This window comes from Ceratotherium simum, chromosome 5 (assembly GCF_057802395.1).
Source record: "Ceratotherium simum simum isolate JZ-2026a chromosome 5, ASM5780239v1, whole genome shotgun sequence".
Lineage (NCBI taxonomy): Eukaryota > Metazoa > Chordata > Mammalia > Perissodactyla > Rhinocerotidae > Ceratotherium > Ceratotherium simum.
The window spans coordinates 49,297,374-49,315,343 of NC_141904.1; the positions used below are offsets into that span (position 1 = coordinate 49,297,374).

A 17,970-nucleotide genomic window follows, 5' to 3' on the forward strand; every position below is an offset into this window, starting at 1 on the left:
TCTTAAAAAGAAGAGAAAATGCTAAGGTTTTAAAAATATTCGATCCCTAAGTGAAAGACAAAAGATTTAGGTATTTTATTAACCAAGAAAACAGCCAGTTTAATCAATCAAACATTAAACAGCAATGCATCAATAACCACATGCAGTGAAGCGTCTGAGAACAAGTCAAACATTTCACCTCATCACAGCACACACATCTCCAGTCAAGTTCCTTCGACAAGCAGTGCTGGTTAAATATTCTTGAGGGTTTAGGCGATAGGTGTCAATCATAAAATTTCGGTATGCCAAGTATCTAAAAAGCAACGGCAAAATGCATAAGGTGGACACATATCCTTTCAGAAACAATAACTCATAGAGCGAAAAGTCTTCATATTCCTCACAACCAAATACAACAAAAAGTTAAGACCACAGTCCAACAAACAACGGTAATACTGTATTGAGAATTCACAGTCACAAGTATAACTCAGGGTAAGAACTCCTAATATGCAAAACAACTGTTTACTAATATTTGACAACAATAAGTAAAATAGAGTAATAAGATGAAGTTAATGTGAAGTAACATAAATACAAACTTGGTCACAGATGTGTATGGATAAATCCTTAGTTTAGTTGCCTGCAGAATTTGCAAATAACACATGGTTACTCAGGCTGTCTCATTAACTATCATGGGTCTTGCATTTACTGTGTGCCAGGCATAGTTCTAAGCACTTTCCATGCAGTAACTCATTTAATCCTCACAATCTCTCTATAACGTAGAGTCTATTATTATTCTATGTATAAATGAGGAAAGCGAAGCACAGCATGACTAAACAATTTGTCCTAGTCCACAAGGCTGGTAAGTGGTGAAGCTAAAATTCAGTACAGAGTGGTGGCTCTGGAATCCATGCTCTTAACATATGCTGCATCTCATTTCTATACTCTTTCTAGAGCCACATGTGGATTTAGCTCTGACAATGACTATATACCTTCTGGGTGGCAGTTTTTCAGAGAGATTCCAGGTAGGCAACGAATAGAACCCATGAAGCCCAACTCAGAGGTAAGACAACAACACTTAAAAAAGGAGAGAAAAACTGAGATTCTGAGTCATAGCAGATTCCACAATGTACCCACACACTTCTGCCACAAAATACTTAGAACAAGAGTGTTAAGAAGCTGGAGACCTAGGAAAAGTTCTTGCTACAAAAGTAAAACAAAAGTCTGGCAGCTTGAGGTTAGCTACATCAGAGCAGAAAAGGTATACTGCTCAAAAACAGTCTTGTACAAACACAGGTGGATAAACAAAGACTGAAAGGTGAATTTACAAATTTAAATGCGCCAAACTACTCAACTGTGCTTTTAAACAGAAGACTGCCAAGAATCATAAGTATTTACAAATGCTGGCAAAAGGCAAACTGGCGGCAACAGGCAAATTAGCTGGAAGAATACACCACGTCTGAATAGGTGGAAAAACTATCAGGGAAACTAAGAGAGTTTCTTATGTCAAATCTCTGGTTCTGCTTTTAAATGACTCCTTACAGCTTTGTTACAGAAAGGCTGCAATTAGCTTTGATATCTAAACTTAGAATCCCAAACTATCATGGACAATCTAACACCAGAAAATATTTATTATTCAATCTTCTATATTATGTCACGTGTTTTATGTGGAAAATTATCCTTCCCTAACAACTTAAACAAAAGACATCTGTTTGTCCAGTCATATGCGTATAAAAGACAACGGATTAATACTATGAAGATAAGACGTGGAAAGGTGTTTATAGTATGATAGGTGTGGATTTACTTTAGGGGCAAGGATTTCCAGAATTGTATATTTAAGGGTCACCAGGCAAAAGCAAAAATACTTCCTCACAAACTTCTTCCTTCCAATAGAAGTTTTTCTATTTCCAATGCAAAAGTACAACAATGCTTTATGTAATTAAGATCAATTCATATGCAGCTATACCATCATATGCAGTTATACCATCATATCTGACATTCTTTTAATTAAGAATCATTCATCAGAAAAATAAGATAAAGATTTCATTTTCTCCTAGATTGTTATACATAAAATTATATAATCCATAATACACATGTACACACAAGGTGGGAACTGTTAGGGAGAAATCTGAACTTATTTTAGTCAATACGTTACTAAATTCAATCTTTAGCTGCAAGAGCTGATGTGAATGTAGTTCAAGGTTGAGGAAGAAAAAAATCTGAAACAATTTCCTTTGAAGCAAGGAATGCCGTGCAGCTGAGATATGAACATTGTTCTAATGGAGTAAGATATCTGCAAACTTCCACACATTAGCAAAAATTAACTCAGAAGTGTGCTTTGAGAACCCCCTGCCAAACACATATAAATAAACAATTTTTCCAAACACTGGCCTCATTCAAATATGTAATGGTATGAGGATTACATCTTTACATTTCACTCACATCTCTGGAGTCTTGGATTTGTTTTTTCCATTGAAAAACTCAGGAAGAGCACGCCGTTCAATCACGTGAATACTGAAAAGAAAGAGAAAAAAAGAGGATTTGGAGTCCTCTTAGAAAAATAAAATCTTAAAATCTGAGCTAAGCTTGTTTAATTTTCAAAGTAAAACTGATAAATCCAAAAACTGAGCACTGCTTGCAAAACTTAATTGGCTTGCACAAGTTCCTATGTATTAACAGCATATAATAAAGTTAAAGAAAGCTTTCCCTTTCTCACTTCAAATACTTATGATAGTTTTTCTATTTCCGTAACCAAACAAAAAATTCTATCAACACATCGAAAGCTATACATTTTATCATGTTCTTGTCAGAATACAACATGACTAGATGATGAACCACAAGACTGAAAGTTCTTCGAAAACTGGCTGACAAAAATCACAGTAGTTGACATAGCAACAAACAGATGAAATCAATGACCCCGCCAAAACACAATGCAATTTACAATTATGTTTCTCAGGCTCTTAATATCAATTTCTGTCCAGCCCTCAGAAACTTCGCGAATTGAATTCTTAAAAAAATTTCAGTGATTTACTAACTTTAAAAAGATCATAGAACTGATTTTTAACATTTGGATAAAATGTAACAGGTGATAAGCACTGTAGAAACCATGTAAAATGATCAGGCCTAACACAGTATACAAATGAACCAAGTATATACCTAGCACAAAGGTTTTGACAACAATACTAACCAACGTTTTTCTTGATGACACATTTTAGTTTCTCAGTGGCTTCCCAGACATGCAACATGTACTGGTTATACTCAAAAGAGCACATCAATAGGCTGTGAATATAACTAAAATCATTCACTCTTCCACTATTTGGTAACATTTAAGCTGTCTGAACTGGATTTGTACTGCCAAATATTATAAACACAATGAATTACCTGAAAACATCTAGGAAGATAATTTCTAAGATAAATTAATGCTATATAGATACATCTATAAGGACTTTCCAAGTTTTACTGTAAAGACAAAAGGTGTAAGCAATTAATTATATGGTTCTAATACACCTCTCATTGTTTAAATTGTTACAGGTTAGGAAGAGCCCATGAAAAAAACAATTTCTATATTCACCAAGAACAAAACCCATAAAAATGTTTAATCCCAAGCACTTTAGTTTTCAACATCTATGTCTGAAGTGCCGGCAGCTGATTCCTTAAGTTCTGAAAAGGGGTTAGGGAATAGAAGGAGTTTTCAGGATCAGAAAATCTGAGTTCTTCCAATTATCTACTCCACAATTTCAGAACACTTCAACTGAAGCAGTAGTTATTTTATCTATAAAACAGGGATATAACTAATAATTGCACTATCCATCTAACAGCACACTTTGTGACATGCAAAGGTTATCATGCAAATGAAAGTGCTTCTGTAACCTATAAAAACCTATAAAATTATATACTGTTATGACTTTTCCTTTTAAATTTTAGAGGAAAAGAATGATAGTTTCTCAAGTGTGTCCTCTTACGTCATTCTGAAACTTAACATGTGACTATAAATAATAATGAGAATGAGACATTTCCAAATTTAAAAATAATTTAACACAACAATCAATGTAATGAAGATTGACCTTCAAAAAAGAGTTACATACTTATTCTGTTCCATCTTCTACTTATTCAAAACATTTAGGAACAGCATTCAGAGTTGATTTTTTGTGTGTATGTGAGGAAGATCGGCCCTGAGCTAACATCTGCCAATCCTCTTCAACATCCATGCCCATCTCCCTCTACTTTATATGGGACGCCGCGACAGCATGGCTTAACAAGCGGTATGTCAGTGCGTGCCCGGGATGCAAACTTGTGAACCCCGGGCCACCGCAGCAGAGCGCACATACTTAACCGCTTGCGCCACCGGGCCAGCCCCCAGAGTTGATTTTAAAGACATGCAGAAAAGTGTCAATAATAGAGTCATACCTTGTGGTTTTGGACAAAAATAAGCTATGACTCCAGTGGACCATCACTCTATTCCTTTAAGAAATTGGCTTCTAAAGACTTCTAGATGCATATATAAAATCACATCTGTCCTTAAAGAATGATAATGTAATAATCAAGAGCAGGCATAGGACCAGAAGATTCTGAGTAAGGGCAGCATCACTGGAGTAACTAAACAAACTTCCAGTGAACGTACATTAAAGAAGCCAATATCGGGCCGGCCCAGTGGCACACCGGGTAAGTGTGCGTGCTCCGCTGCGGTGGCACGGGTTCGGATCCCGGGCACGCACTGATGCACCGCTTGTCAAGCCATGCTGTGGTGACCTCCCATACAAAGCAGAGGAAGATGGGCACGGATGTTAGCCCAGGGCCAGTCTTCCTCAGCAAAAAGAGGAAGACTGGCAGATGTTAGCTCATGGCTGATCTTCCTCACAAAAAAGAAAAAAAAAAAAGAAGCCAATATCTATTTGGAGGGTAAGTTTTGGTACACATATTTAAAAATAAAAAGGGGGCCAGCCCCGTGGCGTAGCAGTTAAGTGAGCGCGGTCTGCTGCTGGCGGCCAGGGTTCAGATCCCGGGCGCGCAACAATGCACCACTTGTCAGGCCATGCTGTGGCGGTGTCCTAAATAAAGTGGAGGAAGATGGGCACAGATGTTAGCCCAGGGCCAGTCTTCCTCAGCAAAAAAATAGGAGGATTTGCATGGATGTTAGCTCAAAGCTGAGCTTCCTCACAAAAATAAATAAAAATAAACATATATCAAAAATAAAAAACCAAACAGACAAAAATGAGCCTGATACAAAATAGTCACACCTCATAAGTAATCAATAAATCAGATGCCTAGGACTCTAGTTATGTCCAATCATGCTCTGACAGTGCCCCAGTGGTTGTGGTAAATCACAGGGAGTCTCCCACAGTGGGAGGATACTGAGGAGGTCTGTTTTCTTTTTTTTAAGATTTTATTTATTTATTTATTTTCCCCCCAAAGCCCCAGTAGATAGTTGCATGTCGTAGTTGCACATCCTTCCAGTTGCTGCACGCGGGATGCGGCCTCAGCATGGGCGGAGAAGCGGCGCGTCGGTGGGCGCCCGGGTTCTGAACCCCGGCCGCCAGCATCGGAGCACGCGCACTTAACCACTAAGCCACGGGGCCGGCCAGGAGGTCTGTTTTCTTGAACTTTATTACATACAAGGTTTTATATGTGAAAAGCTTCCTAATGTTAAAATGAAGCCATTATTGGGTAGTAAGATGAGTTTTCCTTTATATATTTCTTTAATGTTTTAAAATCATATAATGAACATCAATATTTTATAATTATTCAATATTCAAGTATTTGCCTGTCTGAATTATAACGGATTCTAACTTAGGTTCAAGCTTACAAAATTTTACAACTCTAACATATAACACAATCTAGTTTACATCCCTAAATTGCTTTAAACATGTTCCAAAGTTAAAAAAAATCACTTCCCATCTCCCTTCATCCAGTGTGACAGTGATTACTCTTGTGAGGACTTAGGCAGAATGCCACAATGTAATTTCAAGGAAAGTTTTCCCACTCCTAAGTACCATGTTCACAGATGTAAGTGGCACACTCACCAGTTATAATCAAACCATGATGCATAGCTAGGAATAATAATGTGATTGGTCTGCTCTGTCACATTATCTTCACCACTGTCAATTGACCGACTCTGATCACCTTTGCTAGGATCTTCATCTTCCTAAAGAAAGGAAACCAAAGTTCAGAGAAAGAACTAGAGACATATATAACAGCTTTCATATTTCTGATATTAGGTCATACAAAATGAAGCTGGCTGATCCAATTTCAAGGACCAGGTAAACAAATTCCAAGTAAAAACAGCCTTTCACACTTTTTAAGGTACCTTCACAAAATGTCCAGATGATATAGTAGATTTTATTCCTCCCTTCTACAGATGAGGGAATCAACTCAGAGAAGGCCCCAAACTTTTTCCACAATAACTGCTTACGTGTCTAGTTTTACATAATCCTACGATCACAAATCTAAACTACAGGCTTATCTCGTTTATTGCTTTTCGCTTTATTGAGCTTCGCAGATACTCTGTTCTTTACAAGACCCTCCACTAGCAAAAAGGTTACAACTCGCTGAAGGCTCAGATGATGGTTAGCATTTTTTATCAATAAAGTATTTGTTAATTAAGGTATGTACATTGTTTTTTTAGACATAATGCCATTGCACACTTAAAAGACTACAATACAGTGTAAACATAACTTTTATATGCACTAGGAAACCAAAAAATTCACGTGACTCGCTTTATCACAATATTCCATTTATTGCATTGGTCTGGAACTGAACCTGCAATATCTCCGAGGTATGCCTGTACTAGTTCTCAAGTTATTTAATAAGGAGGTGACTCAAGGACACTAATAAGGCATAATGACAAGGCTTCTCCTATCTCAAAGATTAAGCACTCAGTATCTGCTAACGGTTATATGCACGTTATCGCATTTATTTCTCACGATAACAACAGATACTATTTATCACTTCTTCTGTGGATGGGAAAATGATGTACAGAGCTAATAAGGTATAAACAGGATATAACTCCAGCAAGTCCAGCTAAAGGGCCTACACTCTTAATCACTCCCATTACTAAAAATTAGCTCTGATTTTTGTCAGATTTATAGAGGTTTTGCAAAGGATTCCACCTAAAAAACCAGTTTTGCTAATACAATAATTTCAAAATCACTGCTTTAGGTCAAAACGCAAGAATATTTATTTCTTAGACTACCAGTAAACAGTAATAATAATTACTTTTAAATAATAATATTATTTAATATACAGTTTATATTCAAATAGATCCAAGTATCCCAGAAATGTCCTTTATATATTTTTCTCCTCAATCCAGAATCTGATCAAAGATTCCACATTATTTATGATATTCATGTATCTTTAGTTTCCATTTATCCCTGCCTCCCTTTTTGTGGGTATCTTATGACATTAAAATTTCTGAGGAATTCACACCAGCCAACTTATAGAATATCTAACAATCTCTATCTGATTGGTTCTTCATAATTAACTTCAAATTAAACATTTTTATCAAGAATACTGCAGGAAATAAGTTTTTTGACATTAAGATGTTTTCTAATTTTGTACAGTTAAATCTATCAACTTTCCACCTGTGCTGTTTTTACTGCTTTTCATCTCATGAAATTCTTTTCTATTAAGAAACCAGTCAAATTTTGAATCCTCTTCTTTTATAATGGTTTCATAGTGTAACTTCCACCTTTAACTCAATTCAACCTAAATTTCCTGTGTTATATTATTTGAGGTGAGGATCTAGTGTCACTGCCTAGAAACTTAAAACCGTAGTCTTTAATCAATGAATATCGAACAAATTTAATGCATGAAAACACCAAGGAAACTCCGGTGGTTACTTAAATGATGTTGAAACAAATGTCTTAATATTGATGACAAAGGTAATAAATTTTATTTCCCAAATCAAGGAAGTTGGCAAAACCTATGCTCACAGTTAATGTGTTTTTGTGGTATAGGTTTTACAAATCTAATTCAATTCAAAAAATTTCCTTTATTCAAGAAACCCAGGGAGAGGCTGGCATTGCAATTAACAAAAGCTGACAGTCTATGGTTTATTTATCTCAGTGAGGAAACAAGCAGGATGACATCATGGGACTGGGTGTTGGAGTAATTACCTCTAACCACCTTAGGTTTAAGTTGTTATATAACAGACTTGTCCATGGTTTCAAAATTCCTCCTGCCCTTGGTGTAAAAAAAAAAAAAAATCTTACAGGAAAATTCTTTGGCTTTCTATTATGGTCTCTTTTACTACTACACAATACTATTTACTCTGAATGATGACAGTTTTTTACAAATATAATATTCATTAATGTTTACAAGCAGATTTTTGAATAAAGAAGTTTGATTTTAAAGGAAAAAAATCATAACAATAATTCAGTTGAAGAGCCATATGTAGAAGAGTTTCTTGAAATACTTTTCCTGGAAATCCTGTCATGAATATGTTCATTCTTGAATGTATAAAAAAACAATAAATGTCAATCTGGGGAATTTCTTTGACTCAACGAAAAAAAGAACTATCCATTTTCAGCAAAGTAAGGAAGTTATTTCAAGGAGATCAGGGATTAGTTACACATATTAGCACAGTCAGACAAGACAGCCCAAACGAAACAATAGGCCATTTATTAAGGGCCATTTATTAAAAAGAGAAGTAAAATTCTCCCTTAAAACCAACACTTTCCAACAGCATAATTATTGATCTCTCTACAGTGGAACTGATGAAATGGGAAGTAGCTGACTGTAAATCTCAAAAAAGGTGAAGAACAGGATCCAAGGCTACATCGGCTGTAGATTGGGGCTGCACTCACAGAAATGGGAGTGAGAAAATCAAGGAAAGGTATGGTCCCTGCTGGCCTGCACTGTTGGATAGCAGATGGAACACTGCTCAGCTCTGATTATTAACTTGCAACCAGTAGAGTAATGGAACCAGAAAAGACAGCATATGAGGGATACCACCTGGGAAAATGGAAGTGTCCTCTTGATAAAACATTGGGGTCAAGAAAGACAAACTATTTTGGGGGTATGTTAAAAAAGAAATTAAAATATCAGAAGGGCCTCAAAATAGAATATTTCTAGGGGCACTTCCAATTCAATGTTTCTACTGCTCAATACACAGGACCCTTAGAGTTACTCCTGCACCAGGCTTAACTAAATCATTACCTTCCCTCCTGTGGTAATTGTTTCTTCATCCTGTTCATCTGAAAAATCAAAACACGTTATTTAAAAAAACAGGTAAATGCTATTTAGATTACCTGGAAACTTTAAGGTTTAAGTAATGGATACTGGACAGAGAAAAGGAAAGAAATAGAGCAAATTTAGAGCAAATTCACCATGAATAATTCAGTGAATTAGAATTGTACACACAAGGACAGAGGTGAGTAAAAAGTCAAAGAATAAGTAATTAAAAATTTCTAACAACAGGGAATTTATAATTAATTACTGCTCAGGATACTATATTAGTCATGATCTTACCTAATAATAGGTAAGGGACTTGATTAGGGCTCTTGCCTCCTGAGGTTTAGTGAAACAAAGTAATGACATTTTGGATCTCAGAGGAGGGAGTAAAGAAAGGGCAGGAAAGAAAGAGGTGATCATCAATCCCTACAGACCAAGTCCTGGTAAGAGTGTTAATCCCTTCTGAGGATAGGGGACTCTAGCACCTAAATGCTGGCCTTGCAAAAGAACAGAAGCAAACCAACATATACTCTAAACTAGGCAGCTAATTTCCACAGTGAAAAGTAAAAGTGCCAGTGTGGAAAGGGTAAGAGACTACAGCACAAATAATTACATTATTAAGTTCCTATAACATTTTATTTTTTTATAATTATCATGATCCTTGGCAGACTAAGGCACTGTAAAGTTCAAAGAGAACATGGGAAAGCCATTTTTCCATTAACTTAGTCATTCAACAAATATTTCTAAAACTCTGCTTTTTGAAAAGCATCAAATAAGCTGCTTAGACCAGGGGTCAGGAATTGATAGCCCATAGGCCAAATCTGGCCCACTGCCTGTTTTCGTATGGAATCTGGGAATTCAACCCTAGGCATGTTCCTAGTTAACAGCTAACCGATAAGAAAAGTGGTTTGCTGTGCCTACATTGTGCACAACATGCGGCTTACAATGAACTTCTGGGAGCCTAGAATTTTGGTACGTGCTAGGTAGAGGGTACCCTACATGACGAGGCCCCCCAATAAAAACACTGATTAAAGACTCTCTAATGGGCTTCCCTGCGCAGAAGCATTGCATATGTGTTGCTGCAGAAAGCGAGCACTCCGTGTGACCCCTCATGCAAGGGAGAGAGCATCAAGAATCGTGCACACAAACGACACCTGTGCCATTTTCCTTTATGATTTGACTGCTTATGCTTCCTATGTTGCTATATGTTAGCCGTGAATACAACTATATGCTGAATCCCGTGAGTCCTTCTAGAGAATCTCCAAACCTGCGGATGGTTTTGGGGATTCCCATCACACCCGCAAGTGAAGCATGGTTTTTACATTTATAAACGGTTGAAAAGAAAATCAACAGAAAAATGTATCATGACATCAAAATCAACTGAAATTCAAATTTCAGTGTCCATAAATAAAAGTTTTATTGGAATAAGCCATGATCATTTGTTTATATATTATCTATGGCTGCATCTGCATTACGATAGCAAAGTTGATTAGTCATGACAGAGACCATATAGCCCATAATGTCTAAAATATTTACTATTTGGCACTTTTCAGAAAAAGTTTGTCAACTCTTACTTCAGAGGATATAAAAAGATGAGTAGTATTTTAACAGGTAATAAGGAACTAGCATTCAAACATTTAACTAAATTTTACAGAGTGCCTACTATGTACCAGCCATTGTCCAAAAGCTAAAAACACAATGATAAACAAGAAAAGGTCCCCTTTATGGAGTTTACATTCCAGTTAGGAGTGGCAGGAGATGGAAGAGAAAATAAATAAACAAAAGAGATATCAGATGTTGAAAATAGCTATACAGAGAATAAAAACAAAATAATATATTTTAGAGAGTGATTGGGTGGGTGGACTCTTCAGAGCAAATAAAGAGGGAATTCAGGGCCAGCCCCAGTGGCCTAGTGGTTAAGTTCAGCATGCTATGCTTCGGTGGCCCAAGTTCAGTTCCTGGGTGCGGACCTATACCACACTGTTAACAGCCATGTTGTGCTGGCAGCCCACATAATAAAAAATAGAGGAAGACTGGCAGGGATCTTAGCTCAGGGCCAATCTTCCTTAGCAAAAAAAAAAAAGAGGGAAGCCTCAACGAAAAGGTGACATTTAAGCTGAAACATGAGGGGAAAAAAAAAGGATGGAGCATGGAGCAAGCATTCCACAGAGAGGAAGCGGCCAGATCAAAGGGCCTCAGTTGGGTATGGACTTGATGACTTCACAAAACTGAAAGGCTACTGTGAGCATGAATGAAGGCTGAGAGAAATGAGCCCATCACAACAGCAGAGGGCAATCATACAAAGCATTGGCACTAAAGTTAGACGGCCCTGAACCTGCTCTCCCACTTAAAAGTTGTATGCTTCGAAATGTTACTGAACCCCTCCAGTCTCCATTTCCTCATCAATAAAAGAAGGCTAACATGGTTTTATGGTGAAATGCAAACGTACGTAGAATGACACCTGGCAGGTACTCATGTAACATAGAGATGGACACTGCTGCTTGACTTGTAAGTCAGAGACAAAACACCTGCTGAGTGGAATAGGGGATTCGGTGTGTGGTAAATTATAGTACTACCAACATGAGTCATCCAGCTCTGTAGAGGGACTATTATTTTTCTAGGAAGTTTCTGACATAAAGAAATCTAGATAAGGTTGTCAAAAAGGAATATCTTGTCCTTTTGATCTCTGTAAACCAAAGGATAACCAACTTCTCACTAGCTCGTGGCAGGACAACTTAACGACCTCTCTCTGGTCAAAATACACCATTTAATTTTAGTTTGACAGATTTCCTTCCCTGAGGTAGTCTTATACCCAATGGAAACAGGTTTCTGATAATTCAAAAGTAGGATGGACACCCTTCTTACTGATTCCTAATTGGTAATACTCAATAAATGTTCTCTTACTCCTTCCACATGTGGGCAAATACACTCTCACCTCAGCCCCCGGATCCTGACCTTTCAGATCTCAAGATCTTCTTTCGAAAAACTGAGTATATTTAGCTGGGTGGCATAGAAGGCAGAAAATGGATCAGCTGAAACAACAAACACCTCTGTCAACAATAATTCCCAGTTCATGGATCAGTTACCCTTGGCATAGTTCAAGTTATAGCTAATGCAGAAAGCCAGACGCTTAAATGATACAAAGGAAGTCTGTTGGTCCCTGGATGAAAAGCCAGAACAACAAAAGTTTCAAATTCCACAGATCCTAACTCTCCAAGTATGATCAGCAGCATCTTTAGCCACAACGTTCCTGATTTAGACCTCAAGCTGTTCACAAACACAAAGGGAAGATCTCTTATATCCAGCACGAAAAATCTTAAATCCAGTTGGGACCCCCTATCCTTTTCCTAAAATTAGCTTCAATTCGACTCCTTTGATAAAGTCTATTACAAAAATACTCTAAAAGTTACCCCACTTTATTTATTTTTTTTGTGTAAGGAAGATCAGCCCTGAGCTAACATCTATTGCCAATCCTCCTCCTTTTTTTTCCCCAAAGCCCCAGCAGGTAGTTGTATATCATAGTTGCACATCCTTCTAGTTGCTGTATGTGTGTCGCAGCCTCAGCATGGCCAGAGAAGCGATCCGTTGGTGCGCGCCCGGAATCTGAACCCGGGCCGCCAGTAGCAGAGCGCACGCACTTAACCTCTAAGCCACGGGCACGGCCCATTACCTCACTTTAAAAAGGACAATTGTCCACTCCGTAAATACTATAGATTAATTCCTTTTCAGGATATATACTTAAAAATATCAACTATCATTCTGTTTAACAAACTGTCCCAGTGAAGAGTATTTTAACAATCTTTTACCTGTCACATTACTGAGAACATAAAATAAAAGACTTAAGAGTTAGTTTTTGCTTTCTTGGCCTTTGATTCAGTGGATGTGACAGCTGCAGAACAGACAATGTAAACTTACGGAGAATGGAAATTAATAATAGTTATTCAAGATCTATATTCTCTAAATAATGTTAAAAACAATTGAGACAGAAATACTGTTTTAACAGCATCTCTTCTTTTTCTTTTATTTTGTTGACCTAATACCACCCTATATATAAACTGTCATCAAGACAATTTTCTTTTTCTACTTTTGACATAATCAGAAATAGAATCGTGGGGCTGGCCCAGTGGCGCAAGCAGTTAAGTGTGTGCGCTCCGCTACGGCAGCCCGGAGTGGGCTGGTTCGGATCCCGGGCACGCAGTGACGAACCGCTTGGCAAGCCATGCTGTGGCAGCGTCCTGTATGGGGTGGAGGAAGATGGGCACAGATGTTAGCACAGGGCCAGTCTTCCTCAGCAAAAAAAAAAAAAGAGGAAGATTGGCAGATGTTAGCACAGGGCTGATCTTCCTCACCAAAAAAAAAAATAATAATAAAATAAAATAAATTAAAAAAAAAGTGATTTGAAAAAAAAAAAAAAGAAGTAGAATCGTCCACTGATGTTTCTAAAAAGCAGGATGTATTTAGTGAAACGAAGCAGAAAAACTCTCCCAAACACCCACTCCTACCTGCCATCAAGAATCACCACAATTTACTTGAAATACAGAATTCACTTAACCAGAAGATGGAGAAATCAAAGTCTCATTTTCCACATAAGGAGATCTTGAAAATCCCTTTCAGGTCTAACAATCCAACAAGTCAAAATTTAGTATATTCTGAAAATACTAGGCTCTCCTTTGATTTCTACAAGTGAAGAAAGTAAACGAGATTTTTACTCTATATATAACTTTCAAAAATAAAGATATTTACAACATCCCTATTTGTTTAAACTGGAATGAGTGACTACATTCTTTTCTACCCTCCTAGCACATCCAAAAATTATACCTTACTTGTGAAAATATACTCTATAACTTGAAAATACTATAAAGGGATGACGTGATTGTCATTTTATACTGCTTAGAAAACTTTCAGTTGGCTTACAAAGTATTAACAGTCAACAGATTTTTGTTCTAAAGATGCAAAATCAACTTGCACATGTTGTGGAACAAGTATTTCAGAGAGACTATAAAAGTGCTTTAGGGCCAGCCCCAGTGGCCTAGTGGTTGAGTTCGGCGTGCTCCACTCCAGTGACCAGGGTTCGGTTCCTGGGCACAGATCTATACTACTCGTCTGTCAGTGGCCATGCTGTCACGATGGCTCACATACAAGAAGAGGAAGATTGACAATAGATGTTAGTTCAGGGCAAATCTTCCTCAGTGGAAAAAAAAGTGCTTTAATTACAACTATTTCTTTAAAACTCAGATATTCTGATTTAGGTAAAATATTACCAGCTTTGCTAGTTTGCAGGACAATGTTATGCTCTGAGAGGGACAGATCAGTAAGAATGGAAAGAAAGGATTATAGAAAATTAAATTTCCTAATATGGTAGCAATTCAAACAACAGTGGCACTAAGGAAGCCATAGTTGATACCTGTGCTGGAAAGCATAGCAACTGCAAGTGACATTTCTCAGTAAAAAAAGGATTATCAGAGAAGCTGATCTATTCGAGAGAGAAAATAACACAGAAATGAATAGATTTTTTGGTTTTTACCTAGATCTGCTACAGTTCCTCCTTTAACAGGTGTGTTTTCACTGTCTTTCTTTGGGTTTACTAGAAAGAATAAAAAGGAATCACATTTTAGGGGAAAAGGCTACGTGTTTTTAAGAAGAAAACACAATAAGAAATGATTAAAAAAATACATGAATCTCACTGCAACTCCACCGTCATTCAGTATTCACCTTCACGTAAAAACCTACTCACCTTCAAAGTAAAAACCTACTCACCTTCATGTAAAAAACGCAAGCCAAGCTAAGAAACATTAAACTTAATGTAACAGACTACATTCTGTAATTAATTACTCAAGCACCAAGATTTTTTCATCATAAAAGTAAACAATACAAAAATACACAGAGCAAAACCTGAAAAGATCCTTTCAAATCCTTTCACAAAAGTATTTTTCACTACATATTTTGTCCATCTGTTGATTTCCATTTTTGTGCCATTCATTAAGACAGATAAATTGAGGGAGAACTATTACTTTTTATACATCAATGTGGTCTTTGAAACATACCCTGATTGTTTTAAAATCCTATATAAACGTTATCCATGCTGTGTTTATTCCTTAGCACTCTACTTTTCCTACATAACACAGTACCTGGGTCATCTCTCCATGTAAGTATGTCTAGTTACATTACATTTCTTTCATTTTTAATAGGTCCACTGTGTCCATGGGTGGATCATAAGGTAACTAGCCCTATACTGATGGAAACTTACTTTATTTTCAATTTTTCACTATTCTATAATCAATATTCTTTTATACTTATTTTTATGCATGTATGTAATTATTTAAAATCGACTCTTAAAACTGAATGTACACATTTTTATTTATTTATTTTTTGCCAAGGAAGATTCGCCTGGAGCTAACATCTGTCGTCAATCTTCCTGTTTTTTTGCTTGAGGAAGATTAGCTCTGAGCTAATATCTGCGCCAATCTTCCTCTATTTTGCAGGTGGGTCACCACGACAGCATGGCTGATGAGTGGTATAGGTCCATGCCCAGGATCCAAATCCACAAACTCCGCTGAAGTGGAGTATGCCAAACTTAACCACTACGCCACAAGGCTGGCCTCCACATTTTATTTTATCTATTTATTTATTTTTGTGAGGAAGATCAGCCCTGAGCTAACATCCATGCTAATCCTCCTCTTTTTGCTGAGGAAGACCGGCTCTGAGCTAACATCTATTGCCAATCCTCCTTTTTTTTTACCCCAAAGCCCCAGCAGATAGTCGTATGTCATAGTTGCACATCCCTCTAGTTGCTGTATGTGGGAGGCGGCCTCAGCATGGCCGGAGAAGCAGTGTGTTGGTGCATGCCCGGGATCCGAACCCAGGCCGCCAGTCTCACAGCGTGCGCACTTAACTGCTAAGCCACGGGGCCGGCCCTGGCCGCCACATTTTAAAATTTAATAGATGTAGCCAAATTGTGTTAAGTGACTTCATCAATTTACACTTCCATCAACGGCATCTGCGAGTACCCACTTCCTCAAAACATTTTACTATTTTCTAAGTTTTGAAAATCTGATGGATGAAAACAGTTACTTTAATAATTTACGTATTCTTGGTTAAGTTAGGTTGAGCATCTTTTCACACATTTATTGGCCCTGGATTTTTGATAAAATTACTACATAATATTCTGCTCTTTATGAGGTTTAAGAATCTTGATACATATTTAGGGTTCTAATTCTTTGTTTGTTAAATGAGTAACGAAGATTTTCTCCAAGGCTAATACTTCTTTAAAGTGCATTAGTATTTGGAAGTTTATTTCTACAATTTCGTGTTTTAAATTTAGCACTTTAATCCATCTGAAGTTTAAATTTTTATATATGAGACAAAGAAGAGTACTAAATTTCACCAAAAGTTATTTGTGGAACAGTTTGGTCTTGTCCCACTGACTCACATTGCCAAATTCGCAATAAATTAAATTTATAAACAAATACAGATCTATATTTAAACTAGCCATTCTATTTCACTGATGGATTCAGCCATTCCTGCATCCAAACCATATTAATTATTATAGCTTTATATTTTAGACAGTTACTTGTTAGGACTACCAACACATTCATAGCTCTTTTATTTAAAATAAATATTTTGATTACTTTTGTGAATTTTCTCTTGTATATGTCCTTTAAAATACATTTGTGTGGTTTTTATTGCCCAATTCTGCACAAAACAGTGATTTTTATAAATATAACATATTATAGATGACTGTATTTTCAATGTTTAAATTCTTAAAAATACAACTAGGGGCCAGCCCCGTGGCTTAGTGGTTAAGTGTGCGTGCTCCACTACTGGCGGCCCAGGTTTGGATCCGGATGTGCACCGACACACCACTTGTCCGGCCATGCTGAGGTGGCGTCCCACATACAGCAACTAAGAAGGATGTGCAACTATGACATACAACTATCTACTGGGGCTTTGGGGAGAAAAAGGGAAAAAAAAAAGGAGGAGGACTGGCAATAGTTGTTAGCTCAGAGCCGGTCTTCCTCAGCAAAAAGAGGAGGATTGGCATGGATGTTAGCTCAGGGCCGATCTTCCTCACACACACACAAAAAATAACACAATCATATCGATAATTATGTTAAATTTAGGTGGACTACACACTCCAATTAAAAACAGAAAATGTGAATCCTGGGGGGGAAACAAGCCTCAACAATATGCTGTTTAAAAGCGACATGCTTTACATAATTAGAGTGAAAGTAGAAGAATGCAAAAGCAATATAATTTGAAAACATCAAGCATAACAAAAAAGAATGTACAATATTTAACACTGCTGTACTGAAGTCTTGAGTAAAACTGGGGACTAATAAAAAATGAAAGGTAGAAGTTTTAAAAAGGAGTGTGGTTAGATGGGGCTTTATTATCATCAGAGAACTTAGACTTCAGGACAAGCACTATTACAGTACACAGAGAGACATGACACAAGAGTCAACTCATCAGGAGGACATGATCCTAAATGTATATGCCCTTAAATAGCAGAGCTTGGAGTACACAAAGAAAATACATGAAGAAAAATATTTTAACAGGAATAAAGGGAAAAATAGACAAATCCACAATCACAGTTAAAAGAGTGTAACATCCTCCTCCCAATAAATTGTACATAGATAAGAACTCCACTTTTTCATATGTATATTGATTCTGTTGGGATTTAAAAACCATTAATTTCAAAGCATTACTAAATTCAGAGAACTTTTTGGTCACAGTGTGTTTTCTCAATAAATAGCAAAAGTATACCAAAAGATTGGGAAAGAGGGAATTTCATAAACGTTAACCTTAAAAAGGAGAATCTACTCATACTTG

The 17,970-nt window shown here is 37.0% G+C and overlaps 1 protein-coding gene across 2 annotated transcripts in view; it reads right to left on the reverse strand.

Moving 5' to 3' along the window:
• SMARCC1 (SWI/SNF related BAF chromatin remodeling complex subunit C1) overlaps positions 1–17,970 on the reverse strand; it is a 181,237-nt gene that overhangs the window by 96,064 nt on the left and 67,203 nt on the right. For both annotated transcript variants that reach the window (XM_014791534.2, XM_014791531.2), the window contains exons 12-16: positions 14,666–14,725; positions 9,127–9,164; positions 5,994–6,115; positions 2,416–2,487; positions 179–292 (exon numbers count right to left, since the gene is read on the reverse strand). In XM_014791534.2, the coding sequence (XP_014647020.2) occupies positions 179–292; positions 2,416–2,487; positions 5,994–6,115; positions 9,127–9,164; positions 14,666–14,725 (406 nt within the window). The remainder of the gene's footprint in view (positions 1–178; positions 293–2,415; positions 2,488–5,993; positions 6,116–9,126; positions 9,165–14,665; positions 14,726–17,970) is intronic.